Genomic DNA, 18933 nt, shown 5'->3' with positions numbered 1-18933 from the left:
GTTTTGGAGGGAATTGCTGGGTCCTGCTGCTAGATATGCAGCCATTCTATTTGTTTTCTTATTGTTCCCTCTGCACACAAAGAAGGGGCTATGCCCAAGGGGGCTGATCATTTGTGGACCATCTCCACCCACTGCTGAGATGCTAAGATGCTGAGATGCGTCATCATGCCAGCATCTGCCATGCCAGCAGTTAAGAGTGGGCAACAGGACCTCAGCTTGGATCTTCACCTCTAAATGCCAGCACACGCTCACCCAGAACAGCCCAATTGTGAGAGAAGGGACTGAACAGTGGGAATGATCCATGCAGCTCCAGGGCTGTATTTTGGGTTCAGGGCTTTGTCTGCCAAAACCCTCAAAGCTCACAAGGGGGCTGAAAGTTGGGAAGGCAGAAGGAACAGGTATTTATCCACTGCCTCCTTTTTATACGGGGCACACCACATGCATTTACCCACTCGAGTTATTGAAACGCTCTTGGCCTCAGTTTTGCCTTCTCTAAAGTGGGAGCGATAGTGCTGCCTGCCTCCCGGGGGGGGGTGTTGGGAGAACTCGTTCAGATGATGCAAGTCAGTAGACATGAGCTCATACTTTAATAATCTTCAGAGGGTGGGACACCTCCAGAGTGTGGGCGTTATCTTGATTCCCAAGGGTCAAAGGGACAAATCACCTGCCACAGTGAGATCCAGGCTTGCCCCAGCACGAGTTTTCAGAACCACCCAGGAAATGGTTTGAAACACTAGAGGATTTGAAGGCCAGTGGCTCTTTGGTGAAAGGGCCACCGTGTGCTTGAACTACATTTCAGATTCGAGGTGGCCGATAAGGCAAGGGTTCCAGAAAGGGTAGGCGAGGCAGCATCTCTCTCTTGTTCTGAACTCCCTCTTCTCCTCCAGGGGACAAGCTGGATGCAGACTACATCGAGAGGTGCCTGGGTCATCTCACGCCCATGCAGGAGAGCTGCCTGATCCAGCTGCGGCACTGGCTGCAGGAGACCCACAAAGGCAAGGTGGGTCAGGGCTGGGGCTGCAGCTACTCAGCCTCAGGCACTGGGGGGAGGAAGGGCGGGTAAGTAAGCTTGTGTAATTAGCAATGCTGGGCACTTATATTTTGCCTTCTTTTTAAAAAAACGTATTTTTTTTTATTTATCCCTTAATGGCGGCACGGGGGATTGAACCTGGGACCTCGTGCATGACAAGCATGTACTCTACCACTGAGCTATACCCCCACCCCATATTTTGCGTTCTTTTAATAATCTCAAGTTTTGTGCGTTCTGTGCGTGCCACTGACAGCAGGGTTCCCATCCTCAGCGCTCCTGACACTCCAGGCCTGACGGCTCTTTTTGGTGGGCCGTCCTGTGCGCGGCAGGGCGTTGAGCAGCATTGTTGGCCCCCCACCCGCTGGAGGCGGGGAGCTCTTCTTCCCCAGTTGTGACACCGAAAGTGGCTCCAGACACCACCAACATCCCTTGGGGATTACAGTCACTGCTCTGTTGCCCTGTGTTCACAAAACCACGTTTTGTGCTTTTCTAAGAGACTTAATGAATTGCGAGGGTTGATTTTTGACAGCATGTGCCTTTTTGCCTTTAGACTCTAAGCCCCAAATGTGAGTGTCCACCATGCATGCGGGTCCCAAGCATGGACCTGACCTTCAGCTCTCTTGAATAAGAGCTTCCAGCTTAGTTGTGAGTCACTTGCCCTTCCTCCCTGCAACCCCCCATTGCGGGGTAGGTATGGGCATCATTTTAGTGTTGGGCTGGGATGTGATCTGTCTGCCTGTTTCCTCATCTGTAAAATGGGCACAGTGTTAGCATACCCCGCCACCCCTGGAGCAAATCACAAATCACAAGCAAATCACAAATCCACACAAAGCACTTAGAGCTGTGTCTGGCTCAGAGAGCATTCAGGAAAGGGCCCCTTTTACGGGGGCTGGCTTTCCCTTGAGGTTGATACCTGCCCGAGGGAAGGAAGGAGTGCTGGTGGGTCTTTGCTTGTACCTGGGCATCTGAGTTAGACCTGGGTTCTCTGTGGTAAGAATGTAGCTTGAATCAACAAGGCCAAAAAAGGGACTATGGTAGTTATGAGCTCATATAACACACTGCTAAGTGGGGTGTACTCATTTCTGGGGGCTGCTGAAGCAAAACACCACAGACCGCATGGCTGTAAACAACAGAAACTTATTCTCACAGTTCTGGAGCCCAGACGCCTGGAATCGAGGGGTCAGCAGCGTTGGTTCTTTCTGTTCTGAAGGAGAATCTGTCCCTCGCCTCTCTCCTGGTGTCTGGTGGCTGCCAGCTGTCCTTGGCTGACAGAGCATCACTCCAATCTCTGCCTCCATCTTCCCGTGGTCTTCTCCTTCTCTGTCTGTGTCCAAATTTCCCTCTTATAATAACGACAGCAGACATGGGAGTAGGGTGCCCCCTAGTCCAATACGACCTCATCTTCACTAATTACTTCTGCAAAGACACTCTTTCCAAATAAGGTCACATTCTGAGGTTCTGGGTGGACATGATTTTGGGGAACACCACTCAGCCCAGGACAGGGGACCATGCAGCCTGTCTCAGGGATTTCCCGAACCAGGACTTAAATGTGATCGGGACCCCTTAGCTCTTGTATCTGTTTGTTTCTGCTTCATTCCCCTCAGACACGCCTTCTTATTGGGCTTGGCATAGTGGCTGCCCATGGCTTTCAGTCTCACCTTTGCCTCCATAGAGAAAGGGGTTTGTGCCCTTCTCTTCTGATTTAAAATTGTTTAAATGATCTAATTGGCCTGGCATGGATGGTGTCCACCCCCAGGGCCATGGGTATGGGGTACTATGATTGGCAAGGCCAACTAAAACTGTGGTTGGTGTTGGGGATAGGGGAGGAAAAGCAATTCCCCAAGAGAAAAGCGATGCCTCCCCCCCTTACAGGACAGGGACTTCAGGCAGCCCAAACTCACAGATCTTCACCGCAGTCCACACTAGACTGTGTCGTGGTTGAGCGTAAGGTCCCTTTCCCGGCTAAATGTTTTGCAGATAAGACAGGAAACTCACTTTCCAGTTGTATCTCCTGGGCTGGGGCATGCCATGCTAAGGGCTTTCTCCTCCTCCTCTCAGATTCCCAAAGATGAGCACATCCTTCGGTTCCTGCGGGCTCGTGACTTCCACCTGGACAGGGCCCGGGAGATGCTGTGCCAGTCCTTGAGCTGGCGAAAGCAGCACCAGGTGGACCTCCTCCTTCAGACCTGGCGACCCCCTGCCCTTCTGGAGGAGTTCTATGCAGGGGGCTGGCACTACCAGGACATAGGTGAGTCCCTTTGCCTACATAATGTAGCACGCACGCTTGGGTCCCTGCCAAATGTGCTTTGAATGCCCGCTTTCATTTTAGCATCTTGTTATTTTTCCTTTTGTCTCTTCTGGGCATCTAGAGATGCCTTTGAGATGGCAACCCAGCCATGAAGAAGGCAGAGCTGGAGTAGTCGTTTGGGCTTGAGACAAGATGTTTCTCCAAGGGGCTGGGTCAGCCCACCACTACTTTTGAACTGCATGAACGCTGCATTGGTGTCTTGGGGCTTCCAGAGCAAATTCCCACAAACTGGGAGGCTTAAAGCAACATAAATTTATTCTCTTATTGTTCTGGAGTTCTAGAATTCCAAAATCAAGGTGTCAGCAGGGCAATGATTCCGCTGAGGGCTCTAGGGGAGAATCCTTCCTGCCTCTTCCAGCTTCTGGTGGCCCCAGGCATTCCTTGGCTTGTGGCCCCATCACCCCACCTCTGCCTCTGTGTTTACACAGCCTTTCTCACTGTGTATCTCTCTGTGTCCTCTCTTCTTCTTATAAAGACCCCGGGTCACTGGATTTAGGACCCACACTAAGCCAGCACGATTTCATCTAGAGATCCTTAACTAATCACATCAGCCAAGACCCTACTTCCAACTAAGATCACATTCGGACGTTCTAGGTGGACATACATTTTGCAGGGGACATTGTTCAACCCACCACAAATATCATCTGTGGATTTTTTAAAAACTTAAACTGCCATTGAAGCCAGAGCCCGTATACTTTTCAGTGTCCTTTAGTTAAAAATCCATATATATTGATTAGGGCGAGTGCTGGACTGTCCTGAAGAGCCGGTTGGCACACCTGCTTTCAATACACGGTCGATCTTAGTTACTCATGGATTCCATATTTGTGAACTTGACTACTCACTAAAATTTATTTGTAACCCCCATGTCAATACTCAAGGTGTCTTCACTGTCCTTCACGGACATGCACAGAGTGACAAAAAGTCTGAGTCATCTGACATGCACGTCCCTTTCCAGCTGAGGCTGGACAAGTGTCCTTCTGCCTCCTTGTTTCAGCTCCTGTTGGAATTGAGTGTCCTTTCTGCAGTCTATGAAGTGCCATATTTTTTGCATTTTGTGCTTTCTGTGGTAATTTCACGTCGTGCAGAAGCGCTGTCTATGTTCGTAAGTGCAGGGAGGCTGTGACGTGCCTTATGGAGAAAACAGGTGTGTTAGATGAGCTGCATTCAGGCACCAGGCACAGCGCTGCTGGCCGTGCGTTCAGCGTTAATGAATCGACAACATAAGTTAAACAAGTGTCCTTAAATAGAAACACACGTAAAACTAAGTTGCGTACTAATCAGTGGACAAGAGTGTCGTGACCCGAGGCTGCCAGGAACTTAACCTCCGTATTCCCCCTGGAAGCAGCAGCTGGGTTAGGTGTTCTCTGACTCTGTGTTCGAGGTGACTTTATAGAGCATAGCTACCAGGAATAATAAGAATTGATTGTATGCATACAACGTATATGAAGTATCATATTAAAGTATGTAATTCTGGCTCCCTTTTGTTCCCACCTCGCTTGGCCCCGCCCCACAGATGGCCGGCCCCTCTACGTCCTTCGTCTGGGCCACATGGACACCAAGGGCTTGATGAAGGCGGTGGGGGAGGAGGTGCTGCTGCAGCACGTGAGTCGGGGTGCCTGCTCCTGGGAGCCCCCGGGGCTGCCTGCGGCCAGAGCAACCAAGTGAACCACCAGCACCTTCTCTGCCTTCCAGGTTCTTTCCGTCAACGAGGAAGGACAGAAGCGGTGTGAAGGGAACACAAAGCAGTTTGGCCGTCCCATCAGGCAAGTACCCCGGCCAGAGGCAAACTCCCAAACAGTAAAAACAGCCGAGGTTCACCGGGCATGGGTGCTGTGCCAGGCAGTGTGCTAGGCGCTTTACAGAAATGTCCTCCTCTAATTCTTACAACGACCCTGTGAGGCAGGGAGTCTTGGCGTCCCTATTCTTTATGGAGGGGGAACCCGGAGCCCAGAGTGGTGATGCTATCCAAGGTTGCTGAGCAGGGAGGGGGCACAGCTGGGATGTGAACCTGTTTCCGTCTGGCTTGGGCTCATGGACTTTCTTCCCATGCCACGCAGCCCTCCTGGCCTTGGCTTTTTGAGACAGGCTTTCGTACCCCAAGATCCACCTTGACTGTCTCTCAGGCAGGTGGACCTCGCAGGTGTCTGGGCACATCCAGTGACCCACCGCCCCTCTCTTGGTCCCTGCAAACTTGTTTCTGAGCTGAGTTTCCCACACCAATACTTACAGTGGCATTGCGCCCTAAGGCACTTAACCATTCTTAACCTAAGGCAGCTTCCTAGGGTTTCTTTATGGTTTATCAGAAACAATGACTGAAGAGGTGACACAGATGTGGACATTGCACTTCTTGTGTAACAGGGACTCTTCCCAGCTCCTTGGCTCATGTCACCCCCAGAGGGACAGGCAGGATCTGATAATGAAGCTTTTTATCCCGGAATATCCTGATCTTTGTAAAAATTAAATTCCTTTGCTGTCTGGAGCTTTCCAAAGGAGGTGTCCTTTAGAAGTTGGGGTGGGGGATTGATCTCTCAGGGTCCTGGCCAGAAGTGGAAAGCTCCCCAGATGGCTCAGATGTCAGGGTGTCATGAAGGGACTCCTTGGAGTGGGTGGGCAAGGTGAAGGGAACAAGGCAGGATGGACAGGCTCCCAGGGACCAGCTGCTACAGCAAAATGGTCATTTTCCTAATGAATTAGTTTTAATGAAATGGAGGCACAGAGAGGTTAAGTAACTTGGCCAAGGCCACACAGCATGTGGCAGTGCTGGGATTTGAATCCAGGCCATCTGGCTCTGGAGTGTGTGCTCTTAGTGCTTATGCTCTATTTGGCAGTCAGCATCTTTACAACAATTAGTAGTAATAACTGGTTTTAATGAGCACATGCTACATGCCTGTCCTTGCAGAGAGCTTTACATAGACCATCTTATTTAATCCCAACAGTTGATGAGATGAGGCAGTTATTGTCATTGCCTCCATCCTGATGAGGAAGTTGCCCAAGGCACACAGCTCTTGGGCACTTGAATTTGGGCCCTCAGCCTCGGCAGGTGTGCTCTGAACCTCTGTGCCACGTGGCCTCCCCATGGTGGCAGGATCCACAAGAGTGTCCCGTGGTTCTGGCCCCTTCTCCCAGTGCTGCTTATGGAGCCACTCTGTCCATCCCTGTCTTTGGGGCTCTGGGTCCCTGAGGATGGTGTCAGGGGCCCTGGGAGGTGACGGAGTGAGATGGAGTGAGGGGGTGTCTCTGCTGCAGCTCCTGGACCTGCCTGGTGGACCTGGAGGGTCTCAGCCTGCGGCATCTGTGGCGGCCGGGGGTGAAGGCTCTACTGCGTATGATAGAGGTGGTGGAGGACAACTACCCAGAGACCCTGGGCCGGCTGCTCATCGTGCGAGCCCCACGCGTCTTCCCCGTGCTCTGGACGCTGGTAAGAAAGAGCAGGAGCCCAAGACGGGAGAGGAGGTCCCTCTGTGAGCTGTCCCACCTGCTCACCCTGCATTATTTCTTCTAAATAACACCTTTACTGAGATATAATTCATATCCCATAAAGTTCACCCTTGTGAAGTGTAGAATTAACTGGTTTTTAGTATAATTCACAGGGTTATGCAACCATCACCGCTAGCTAACTCTAGAACGTTTTCTTCACCCTAAAAAGAAACCCTGTCCCCATTAGCAGTCCTTCCCCACCCCTCCCTCCATTCCTCTGCAACCACTCATCTTCTTTCTGTCTCTAACGGATTTGCCTGTTCTAGATATTCCGTGTAAGTGGAACCATACAACAGGAGGCTTTTTGTGTCTGACTTCTCTCAGCATCATGATTTCAGGTTCATCCATGTTGTAGCAAGAATCAGTACTTCATTCCTTTTTATGTCTGAATAATACTCCACTGTGTGGATGGAACACACTTTATATAGCCACTGTCCTGCTTTGCTTTGTGGACATGAGAGTCACACCTAGAATTGTAACACGTTCCTGGGACTCCTGTGAGCTGGTTCCGAGGAGTGTTGGGATCCTGTGCTATAGGGATTTTAAAACTTTTGGCCCATGACCTGCAGTCAGAAATACACTTTATGTTGCAACCTGGTCCCAGTGTTTGAGCCTGCACGTGCACACACACACACACACACACTCTCACCTGAAACAACAGATTCACGATTGATGGTTATTGTATTTACAAGACACTCTGCTATTCTTTTCTAGTCCTTTCCATTCAGAATAGGCAAGTTGCAGCCATAGTTGATTTCACAACCACTACTGGTTGTCACTTGCAGTTGAAAACCACTGCCCAGAGGCCTTGTTACTGAAGTGTGGTCTGCAGGCCAGTGCAGAGTGTCAGGCCCCTCTCTGTCCTACAGACTCAGAGGCAGCATCTTACCAAGTGCCTGGGGATTTGGTGCCCAGGAAAGCCTGAGAACCTCTGCTGTACGTAGAGGTTCAGTCTGGATAGAGACTTGAGAGTTGAAATTTAAATGGATTCAGTGTTTTATGAAGTACTTAATGCGTGCCGTGGGGATGCAGAGTGTGTCTCCTCCCATCATGGGGGGTGTGTGTGTGTGTGTCAGGGGAGAGAAACCAGATAGCCCCACACAAGTACCTGCTTCATGATGTCCTGTGATAAGGGTGTGGGGGCGTTCGGGTTCTTGGGGAGACTAAGGCAGGGGTGATGCAGGGGGATCGTTTAGACTGTGGAGCCAAGGAAGGTCCTGCTGAGCAGGCGACGTGGGCTGAGACTGAGGAGGGAGCAAGAGTCCAGCAGGAGAAGGGAGGGAGGAAGGGTGTAGCAGGCGACCCGCACAGCACAGGCAAAGGCCTAGAGGCAGGACCTGGCTGGATGCTTCTGAGGGACTGAAAAACCAGTCCAGGGTGGCTGGAGGAGAATGAGAAGATGCTCAGGGGCCAGTGGATGGTGAGTCCAGGCTGTGGCAAAGATGGGACCTTGTCCTGGGGCAGTAGGGAGCCAGGGCAGGATTGTCAGAGGAGAGGACATGAGCAGACTTCTGGGGCAGAAAGTTCTCTGGCTTCTGGGGCTACTTCAAGGCTCTTCTGGGGCTGGGCTGGGGAGCAAGAGCTGCAGGAGGGACAGGCAGGACCTGATACTGAAGCATTTTATCTGGAAACATCCTGCTTTTGTGAAAATTAAGTTCCTTTGCTGTTTAGAGATTTCCTAAGAAGATGTACGTTGGGTGGGGGTGGGAGCCAGTCAGTTGGGCCAGAAGCAGAATTCACCCAGCTGGCTCCAATGGGGGTATGACACACTGGAGTTCCCTGTAGAGGGGTGGGCAGGATGGAGAGGCCCCAGGGGCTAGCCACTGCAGCACGCAATGACCACCCCAGGGCTGGAGGGACAAGAGGAGGGAATGTCCTTGTTACTGGAGCCCCATGAGAGCTGGAACAGATGAGAGTGGGGACTGCCAGGGGCAATGGAGCAGAGAGGAAGCCAGAGAAGAAGTACCCACCTCCCATCTCCTGCTGCCACCCCCGTCCCCCACTGGCCACACTAGATGGAGGCCAGTGCATGGAGCCAGGCCATGGGGACCCCTCCCAGGGTGGGCGGCTGAAGGAGTGTGACCCACACAGGTGGGATTTCTTGTTTTGATTTTTTGCTGGCGACATTCCTTGCTGAAATGCCCTAGGCCTGCCATGCCAAGTGTTCAGCTACCCACCTTCCTTCCTTCCTTCCTTCACCAAATATTTCCTGAGTCAGACACCACAGCAGCATTGGGATGCCATGACAAATGAGACTGATGGGCAGCTTAGAGCTCAGTGTTGAAATACTTTCCATCTGGGATAAACAAAGCCTGGTCATCCACACAATGGAATATTATTCAGCCACGAAAAAGAACCTCTGACTCATGCTGCGACCTTGAAAACATAATGCTCAGGGAAAGAAGCCAGTCACAAAAGGCACATATTTTGTGATTCCATTTCTGTGAAATCTCCAGAATAGGCAAATCCATAGGGACAGAAAGCAGATTGGTGATTTCCAGGGGCTGGGGGAGAGAAGAGGGAAGTGACTGCTAATGGGCCTAGAGTTTCCTTCCAGAGGGATGAAAATGTCTTGGAAGTAAAGGTGACAGATGGTTGCCCAACACAGTGACAGAACCAAAAGCCATCAAATTGTTCACTTTTACATAGTTAAATCTATGTTATGTGAATGACACCTCAATTAAAAAAAAAACTTTCCATCTTGCCTCATCTCCCCCTATTTCAGATCAGCCCCTTCATCAACGAGAACACCAGGCAGAAGTTCCTCATCTACAGCGGCAGCAACTACCAGGGCCCCGGAGGCCTCGTCGACTACCTGGACAAAGAAGTGATCCCCGACTTCCTCGGGGGAGAGTGCCTGGTGAGACCCCGGGGGCTGCGGGCCCTGAGCTCACGGAGTGGGTGGTCTGTGGCCTTAGAGGAGCCAGGGATCACTGGGGTAGGGCTGCAGTGGTTGAAGGAGAAGGGCAGGCCATTTTGTGGCACTCTTACCTGGGGAGGACCATGCTGGCTCTTTGGGGAAGAGCTCATTTTAGAGATGACTCCTCTCTGAAGGAGGGGTCTTACCTTGGTCCTTTCAGACCTAGTGAACGAAGGTGGAAGTTTCCCAGAAGCTCAGAGGCCGGGCCAGTCGAAGGCGTACCCCTTTGTATTCCCATCCAGGACGTTGCTAGGCAGCAGTTAGTGTACCTGCCAGCTTTGCACCCTCTGTTGCAAGGGAAGGTGACCCAAATGTCCCAGCGGCCTGGACCCTGGAGCTGATGTACCCAAAGGGATCTGTCCCTAACCCACAGCCACACAGCAGAGATGATCAAGCAACTGCTTCCACGGGAGGTGGCCCAGATCCCTTTCCTTGCCTCCCATGGGGTGAGATGATAGGGGTGACCCTTATCTCATCTGACTGTGGGAAGGCAGGCCCCTCCCCCTCCTCTAACAGAACTATCAAACAGCAAGTTTACATGAATTCAGGGTTAAAAAAAATGACACTTCCTACGAATTTTGCCAAGCCTGCCAGTTCTCTCCTGTTGTCATGACATGTATGCCTGTTACAAGTGTGATTTCAGGGATCACAGGCACCTTTCTGTGGGGTCAGCCAGGCCTGGCTGGGCCCTGACCTGCCACTTGTATCTTTGTCCCCCAGTGTAATGTCCCTGAAGGAGGGCTGGTCCCCAAGTCCCTCTATCTGACAGAAGAGGACCAGGAGCACGAAGATCAGCTACGGCAGTGGAGAGAGACCTACCAGTCAGCCAGTGTGCACCGCGGGGCCCCCCACGAGGTGCTGGGGTCCCCGCCTGGGAGGGCCTACTGGGCTGGGCGTCATCGTAGGTCAGGGACCCTGAAGCAGAGCCTGAGATGAGCTTTTGTGCCAGAGATTTGTAGAGGATGGGTGCTCCAGAGAAACCTGTAAGGAGGGTGGGGGCAGGACGGGGTGGAGGCAGAAGCTAAGCCAAGAGGTGGTTTCAGAATTGGTCTACCCGGCCTGATCTGATTGTAGGGGGCTGGCCTTTGTACCCTCACATCAGGCAGTCATTGGCTGTGGGTCACTGCATGGCAGGATGGAACCTCCCAGGGGTTTCAGACAGAGGTGGGTCTGTTTGTCCAGAGCAATTCCTAGATGTAGGGGGAGAAGGGAGGCTGGGAGCCTCAGCAGCCCACCCTTCCTGCAGTGAGGAATGGAGACTGACAACCCTGCAGCCAGCTTCTCCATTCCAGCCCCCTCCAAACTGGCCTTACACCTGTCACCTGTCCCCATGCAGGTTGCAGTGGAGATTCTGGACAGGGAGTCAGTCATCACCTGGGACTTTGACATCCTTCGAGGGGATGTGGTGTTCAGTCTGTATCACACCAAGCAGGCACCCAAGTCAGGCCCCCGGGAGCCTGGGGCCAGGGCCTGCGGGCAGCTGACAGACGAAGGCTGGGCCCTGGACGCAGATTACAGCCGGGTGGAGGACCCCCTCGTCTGCCGGGAAGGGGAGAGCATCCAGGTTCCACTCCTTGGTTCATTTACTTATTCATCACGCCAGGCTGAGTGCCGGCTGAGCGCCAGGGTTCTGGGGCTACAGCAGTGTACACGCTGGACCCGGTCCCTGGCCTCAGAGACCCTGCTGGACAGTAGGGGAGAGAGAGCCTGGCAGATCCAGGACCCCAGCCTCAGAATCCCCTGAGACTTCTGTCAAAGATGCAGGTTGCCAGGCCCCGCGCCAGGCGGGCAAGCTCAGAACCTGTGGGCATGGGACCTGGCATCTGCACCCTCACCTCTCCCCGTGATTGCGATGCGTGCTCAAGTTTCAGAGCTGACACAGCAGAGAAACTGTAGGTCTGGGAACAGACTCAGACATGAACATGAGCCACCCCTGCTGACCCCACATTCTCCGTGAGGCTGGTGATTGCAGGTCAAATATCACCAGCCCCCACACACACACACACACACACACACACACACACACACACACACACACACACACACGAGCACTACAGATCTTACTAAAGGTTTCACAGGGGAATTAGCAGACAGCTGTCGCATCACCCCCCCAGCACATGTGCCCCAGGGTCCCACCAAACATCCCAGCCCTTCCTCAAAGCTGTTCTTTGTTTTGCAGGGAGGTAATTAGGTTTATTTATTTGTTTATTTAGTAGACGTACTGGTAATTGAACCCAAGACCTTGTGCCTGCTAAGCATGCACTCTACCACTGAGCTATAACCTCCCCCTCAAAGTTGTTCTTATAACAACTAACACCCCCACCTTGCTGTCTCTTGGCCCTCAACAAACTCTAACCACCTTCAAGCTCCCACCCAAATCCTTCTCCAGGTACTCTCAGTTTGCAAATCCCACTCAGCAAGACAAAAGACCAACAAAATCCAGGCGTTTAACCAAACCACACCTCTGTTGTCCTACAGCTGTACCCCTCTCCCTCACAGTCTCAACTCCCCCTCCCTGCCCCTCATCTCTATGAGGGAGGCGCTCAGATGCCAGGGATGTGGGGTAACAGCAGGGGTGGAATAAGGGTGACTTCGGGAGACTCCAAAAGGAAGGATTGGCTGGTAGATTGGCTTAAAAAGGGGATCCTGTCTCCAGGTGGACCAGGTCCTCAGGTGTGGCCGCTGTGTTTCAGGGCTCCCACGTGACCCGGTGGCCTGGTGTCTACTTGCTCCAGTGGCAAATGCACAGCCCCCCTGGCCATGCGGCCTGCAGCCTCCCGGGCATGGAGGATGTCCTGATGGCCCTGCACAGCCCTGGCCCCAGGTGCAAACTCCTCTACTACTACGAGGTGCTGGCGTCTGAGGACTTCAGGTACGAGGTGCCCCAGACGCCCCTCCAGGCCAGGCCCTCAGCCCCTTCCTTCCGGGCTGGGGACTCTGGAATCACCTCCTCTACTTGGTCTTGAGCTTCTCCAGGGGTGGGGCCCCAGCCTGGGTGTTGTTAAACCTTACCGTGAGCGACTGGAGTGAACACCATGTCCAAAGTCTGCCTCAGCTGCATAACTGTCCCTTCAAATGAAACCCTGGACATCCCAGCCCAGCACCCCAGACTGACTGGTAGAGGGAGAAGGGGAGCCCGAGCGCTCCTGTTTGTATATCCCCTCACTCCTAGAACTCCATCAAACTGGGTTTGGACTGCTCTAGAACACTAGAATAGTGCCTCACAGACTTCTCTCCCAAGTGTTGCTGTCAGAGAGACAGGGGATTGTAGTGCTTTAGCCTTCAGCACTTCCAGGTTGCTGTGTGACCTCCGGCAAGTCACTTTACCTCTCTGAGCCCCATCTGTTATATGGGGACCGCTGAAGCCCCTAAGTCGTGGGGTTGTCCTGAGTATACGATGGCTGGGGGAAGCCTGCCCTTCACCTGGACATATAGTAAGTACTCAATAGTGGTTTCTTCCAGGTCTTTTGTCTCATCTTTCAAAAACAAATGTGATTTTGCATCCTGCCTCGTGACGTATCTGTGTTAGTTTCCTTCTAAAAATGATGCTTTAAATTCCTTACCATGGAGTAAAATCGAGGCTCCAGGAGGGTGTCACATCTGGACCCACATCCCAGGTGGAGCTCCAAGGATCCCTGGGGCAAACGCAGATGGCACAAGAAATGCTGGGCCAGGGTCTTTACTCTAAAGAGAGACCCCGCAGAGTGTCAGAGGGCTGGTGATTCCCCCTTTGGGAAGAGTCTGTTTTGGCCATCAGGCCTCAGTGCTGGGGAAGGAGACTGAGCCCAGAGAGACTCAGATACGTAGACAAGGGAACTGGGGAGGGCCGGTGGAGGTCGAGTGGTGGGCCTTGCTGCCCTGACCTTCAGTAGCCTCATGAGAGAACCAGTTCAAGGCTATTTCCTGCTCGCCCTCAGTGGCCAGGTGCTGGGCTGGCTCTGTGGGTACCAGACAGGCCGGATCTCCCACCATGGTAGGAGACCATGTAACCACACCCAAGCATCGGTGGGTGCCATGAAGGTACCCAGCCCGGGCTCCTTGCCCCAGGCCACACTCCAGGAGGTGCTAGAGGTCGCACACACAGGGCGCAGAGTCCAGAACCAGGCCTGGCACAGGGTGGGTAGGGTAGTGGGGAAGGTGTCTGGGAAGTGACATTGGAGTTGACACCTAGGTGATGTGCACACAAATCGCCTGAGGGGCTCATCAAAGTGCAGACTCTGGGGGTTGGGGGGCTGCCTGAGAGTCTGCAGCTCCAATGACAAGCTCCAGGAGACGCTGGTGCTGCTGGGCCCCAGATCACACTGTGAGTACCCAGGCCCTACGGCTACACTGTCCGACTTGGTAACTACTAGCCAAAGGTAGCAATTTAAACATAGAGATTAGAATTAAACAAAGTTGAAAACTCAGTTCCTCAGTCGCGCTAGCCACATCTCGAGTGCCCAGGAGCCCCACGTGGCTGACGGCAGCCGTGTCGCATGGCGCAGATCTGGAACGTGTCACCACAGAAACGGCACTGCTCTGGAGTGGGAGTTAACTAGACAAAGTGGGCAGGAGAGGAAGGTTTCTGGGAGTAGGCGCAGACACACAAGACCCCGAGATGGGGGAGGCGGGTGTCAGAGGAGCAGCAAGGAGGCAGAGGGGTGAGGCTGGAGACAGGCTGAGGCCTCCCCGGGCCGTGGGGCACCCTCTGGGCCATGCTGGCACCTAAGTGAGGTACAAGCCCCTGAGTGGTCTGTGGGGTTCTTGGCAGGGAAGGGGGTCAGAGAAATGGGTGGGGTTTCATTTCTCATCATAGCTTCACTTGCTTTTCCCTCTGCACTTGCCCTCTGCGCCTGGGGCGGTTGCCAGCCTTGTGGAAAGGGCCCTGGGGCCTCATTTGCAGCATCACCAGCTTTTCCACCGCTGCATGTGGGCCCCAGGGCTGTGTCACCACCAGATGGTAACGTAGGTGTCCTTCCTCCCCAGGGGTTCCATGTCCAGCCTGGAATCCTGCACCAGCCGCTTCTCCCAGCTCAGCGCTGCCACCTCCTCCTCCTCCAGCCAGTCCCACAGCAGCTCCCTGATCTCCAGATAGTCATGACGGAGCCCTGCAGGGCAGCACGACTCCCACATCTGCAAGTGTCCACGAGGCCTGGGACCATGTGGGCTGCAGCCGCGGGCCTGGACACTGACAAAGTCGGGGTGTCTGGAGCTCCATGGGCTCTTCAGGTTGTGAGGACAGGATCATCTCCTACGGGCTTCGCATAATGAAAAGCCAAGGGGTAGGCTGACCACCTGCAGGTCTGGGGGCTCAAGGATGGCATCAGGTTCCATGCCCTCCTCTACCTCTGGCTCTGCTTCCCTGGGGTGGCCTCCTTCTCAGGGGCCTTCCCTGTACAAGGGACCCCATCACCATTAGGCTCCCTCCCTCCCCCCAGCTCAGCTGCAGAAGAGAATCTTGTCTCCCCACAAAGTTCCATCCAACCTCCTAGGAATGTAATCTTATCAGCCTGCTTTGTTCCCATCTGGTCCCTGAACCAATGATGGCTGCCAGGGGAATGGAGAACACTGACAGGCTGGCAGGGCCCTCTGTCCAATCTGGACCAATCTGGACTGGGCACGAGGAAGTACAGTGATTGGCCAGCTGGGATCACATGCGTACCCCTATTGCCAACCACCTGGTCTGAAAAGCACAAGGAGGGGTGCTTCTAGGAATACTGGAGTTCCCCCTAGAAGAAGGGGGAAAGAATGTTGGGGAGGCAGAAATGCTGGGTGTTCACCATAGCATCTAATCCCATAGTGATGCCCTGGGTCTCAAGATACGCAGGTGAGCAGTTATATGAGTTACAGGCTCCACTTTCTGTGGGGAGCCGCTCACCCTGCGTTTGAAATTCATTTTCGCAGCAAATGGCTGGAAGGCCTAACTCTGGCCACCTCTGACTTAAAGAGGTTGGGAAGGCCCAGGGTTTCTGCTGAGTTCCAGGCAGTGATGAAGCAGCTCTGGCTATCTTTATATTCTCTGGAGGTTCCTTTCTCTCCTGGGGATCTATTTAATTACGACTTTTTTGGTTGTAAGTTGCCTCCCAGTGGCTTAACCAAAAAAGGGTGACCATTCATGGGTGCATGTAACTGGCCAGTCTAGGAGGGTTTACTTCAGGTAAGGCTGGATCCAGGATCTAAACATGGCATCAAGACTTCCCTGTGGGGTGTGGGCTGTAAATTTGCTGCAGCTGCCCTGGGGCAAATCTGACCCTCAGAACCAGCTCCAGTATTGAAAAAAATTTCCCTCAAGTTCCTGCATAGGAGGGGCGTGGGTTTCCTTGGGGCCTGAGGACATTTCTCCTTTCATTTCCTGGGCCTCCAAAAAGGAAATAGGTCAAAGGTCACCAAGTGGCAGCCTAAAATTGGATCTGGCCTGCCTTCAGTGTTTTAGTTTTGCCTAAACAAAAGATTTAAAAATTGGGGTATTTCACACAGAAATCAGCATTTCTGGCTCCCCTTAGGTGTTTAGAAGGGTTGACAAAATGGGGCCACATTGTGGGTAAAGGCAACAGGGCTGCACCCCTAAATGGGGCCACCCCAGTCCCCACCCCTCTCTATTGACCCACCCCTAGCACACATCACTCACTTGGATTATCTGCCTGGGAGGGAGGGCCCTGGAATAGCTCCACAGTCTGGGGTGAGAGGCTCAGGTTACTCTTATCTCGTAGCCTTGCTTACGTTGGGATGTCTCTGGCTGACACCCAAAGTCACGGGGCCTCGCCCAGGGGCTGGGTGTACAGCCATGGGGATCATCACCTCCATGCAGGCTCGGCATGACAGGACAAGGAGAGCAAGGACTTACTTCCGTGCCACTCTCAACCCCAAACCTAGGGCAGAGGGAAGGAGCTGTCCTCAAAGATCCCCTTCTCCCTGCAGGGAGGGAGCCTCGCCCATCTATGGGGTTTTCAGTTCACTTCTCAGGTATGGAAACAAAATCCAAAACTCTGCATCCTGCATCAAGGGGTGTGTGCACATGCATGAGGGAGAGAGAGGGGGGAAGGTTTGAGACATTCCCAAAACTAATTGCTCCCATGTCACCAGGCATTTATCACCAAGAGCAATTTGTGATATTTTCCAACTGTCTTTAGATGAATTTCTAGCTTGTCTCTACAAACTAGAAGCACTTTGGGGGGAAGCTGTCCTGGCACTCCCTGCACACTTAGTGTCTAGGACTAGCACCCAGTGAATCCTGCAGAGGCCTTTCCTTGGCTTGGGATTATAAGTGGCTTTTGACAACTGGAACCTGGATCTGCCGATTCCAGAGAAGAGGGTCTGCCATTGGCAGTCCAGCCTTAACAGCAGCAAAGAGGCCCCTCCTTTTGAGAGCTTGCTCTCCCCCTCTCCCTTGGGAAAACTCTAGCTGAAATAGACTTAAGCAACAAAGGGAGTCCCTTTGCTCCTGTAGCTGGAATGACCAAGGGTGAGTCCTGCTCCAGGTATGGCTGGATCCAGAGTCCAGTGTCCTCAGGCTCATGTGGTCAACCTCAACTTCACCTGGGCTTCTTGGCCCCGTGTCCTTTTGCATGCTGGCCTTGTCCTCTCCACCTGGAGGGAAAGGTGGCTGCCGGCATCTCCTAGCCTACAACCACGGGGCTCTCATTCTCTAAGGCAGGAAGAGACTCTTTCCATCTCAAATCCCAGGGAAGGCTCTGACTGGCCCTGCACAAGTCACGTGCTCACTCTCATGCCAGTGGCCTTGTGATTGACATTCCCTCCAGAAGCACCAGGGGGATGGGGGAGAGCCAGTCGCCCAGTGGACAGAGGGAGCTGGCCACAGGAGCAACAGAGAGCCACAGCGATATCTGCTATGGTTCTCCTCCTGTGCCAGAGGTCTCTGGGGCCCACACTGGAGTACGTCAATCAGTAGCCATTCTTACCTTCAGGAGGCTTGGGATTAAAAACCCAAGGAAGGACAGCTGAGCTCTTGGCTTCTAAATTCCCCTAGACCCCAGGGGTGGAAGCTCCTTGGCTTGGCTTCTTTCTTCATTTTGTTCATTAACCTACTGTGGCCAGGACAGAAACGACCCACTAGCAATAGGACCTGCCCAGGCACTTTAGGAGCCTGGGTCTTAAAATTTAGACAAGGTGAGGTTTGAGCCCCAGCCATTTTCTCACTAGCTGTGTGACCTCCAGCAGGTGACTTAACCTCTCTGTGCCTCAATATCCTCATCTGTAAAATGGGGATAGCAGTGCCTACCTCATTCACTGGGTTGTAGTGGGATGAAATGAAAGGGGCTGTAAAGTCCTCAGCCCAACGCCTGGCACACAGAAAGCACTTGATGTAAGTCAGTGGTTATTCTGATTGTTTAATGCTTCTCATCCAAAGACTCCAGACTCCTTCCTGAGGATGCCCGTCACTGTTTCACATGGGACAGAAGGCCTAGCACTGCGTGTATCTGGAGAAAAGTCGGGGTGGGGATATTAATTCCTCCTGACTTACCCTTTTTAGAAACTGTGTTTTCTGGGCAGATCCACTCACCTGGAAGAGCATAATTCCGAGTGGTATTTCCCTCAACCAGCTGCAGAATGTTCTCCCCACAAGATGAAGTAAGGGGAGTTTGAGACTTTTTTTTCCTATCCTGTGTCTGGAATTTCTCCCCCTGTAAAATGAATTGGTCAGTCTGTTTCAGCCATGAAAACACGACACTTCTTGTTCACCTGACTGTTTGCTCCAACCAGGACCATTAAACGTTTTAGATTTGGATATACCTACTGTCTACTTCCTAAAACCCTGGAGGGTTCCCTGGGTTTGTTCAAGAATTACTCAACTCTTGTTTAAAAGACTCATTTAAAAGAGCGTTTTCAACAGGGGTGACGTCACACACAATGCGTTGCAGATTGGTTCTTCAGAGTGGCGAAGACAGGGCACAGAAAAAAAAAATCACATTTTTAATATATAAAGCACAGATATATTGTATTAGTTTCCTAGGGCCACCATACCAAATTATCACAAACTTGGGAGCTTAAGACAGAAACTGATTTTCTCACCTTCCAGAGGCCTGAAGTCTGAGATGAAGGCCAGTGTCCCCTCCTAAGGCTCTAGGGGAGAGTCCTTCCTGCCTCTTTGAGCTTCTGGTGGCTCCTGGTGTTCCTTGGCCTGTGGCCATGTCACTCTAGTGTCTGCCTCTATCGTCACCTGACCTTCTCCACTGTGTGTCTCCTTTTTGACAAGGACAC

General features: G+C 52.7%; 1 protein-coding gene across 1 annotated transcript in view; it reads left to right on the top strand.

The window, feature by feature from the left end:
• The window catches only part of SEC14L5 (SEC14 like lipid binding 5), a 39234-nt gene extending 20772 nt beyond the window's left edge, over nucleotides 1-18462 (top strand). Inside the window, exons 7-16 of the mRNA XM_064478222.1 lie at nucleotides 888-1000; nucleotides 3089-3278; nucleotides 4852-4940; nucleotides 5031-5101; nucleotides 6585-6756; nucleotides 9541-9675; nucleotides 10456-10590; nucleotides 11072-11299; nucleotides 12429-12607; nucleotides 14701-18462. Coding sequence (XP_064334292.1) covers nucleotides 888-1000; nucleotides 3089-3278; nucleotides 4852-4940; nucleotides 5031-5101; nucleotides 6585-6756; nucleotides 9541-9675; nucleotides 10456-10590; nucleotides 11072-11299; nucleotides 12429-12607; nucleotides 14701-14809 — 1421 coding nt within the window. The 3' untranslated portion in view covers nucleotides 14810-18462. The remainder of the gene's footprint in view (nucleotides 1-887; nucleotides 1001-3088; nucleotides 3279-4851; nucleotides 4941-5030; nucleotides 5102-6584; nucleotides 6757-9540; nucleotides 9676-10455; nucleotides 10591-11071; nucleotides 11300-12428; nucleotides 12608-14700) is intronic.
• Nucleotides 18463-18933: the final 471 nt, after the last annotated feature.

Source organism: Camelus dromedarius, chromosome 24 (genome assembly GCF_036321535.1).
Source record: "Camelus dromedarius isolate mCamDro1 chromosome 24, mCamDro1.pat, whole genome shotgun sequence".
Classification (NCBI taxonomy): Eukaryota; Metazoa; Chordata; class Mammalia; order Artiodactyla; family Camelidae; genus Camelus; species Camelus dromedarius.
Note: the sequence above shows the minus strand (reverse complement) of the source record. Positions and strands in the feature narration are given on the sequence as shown.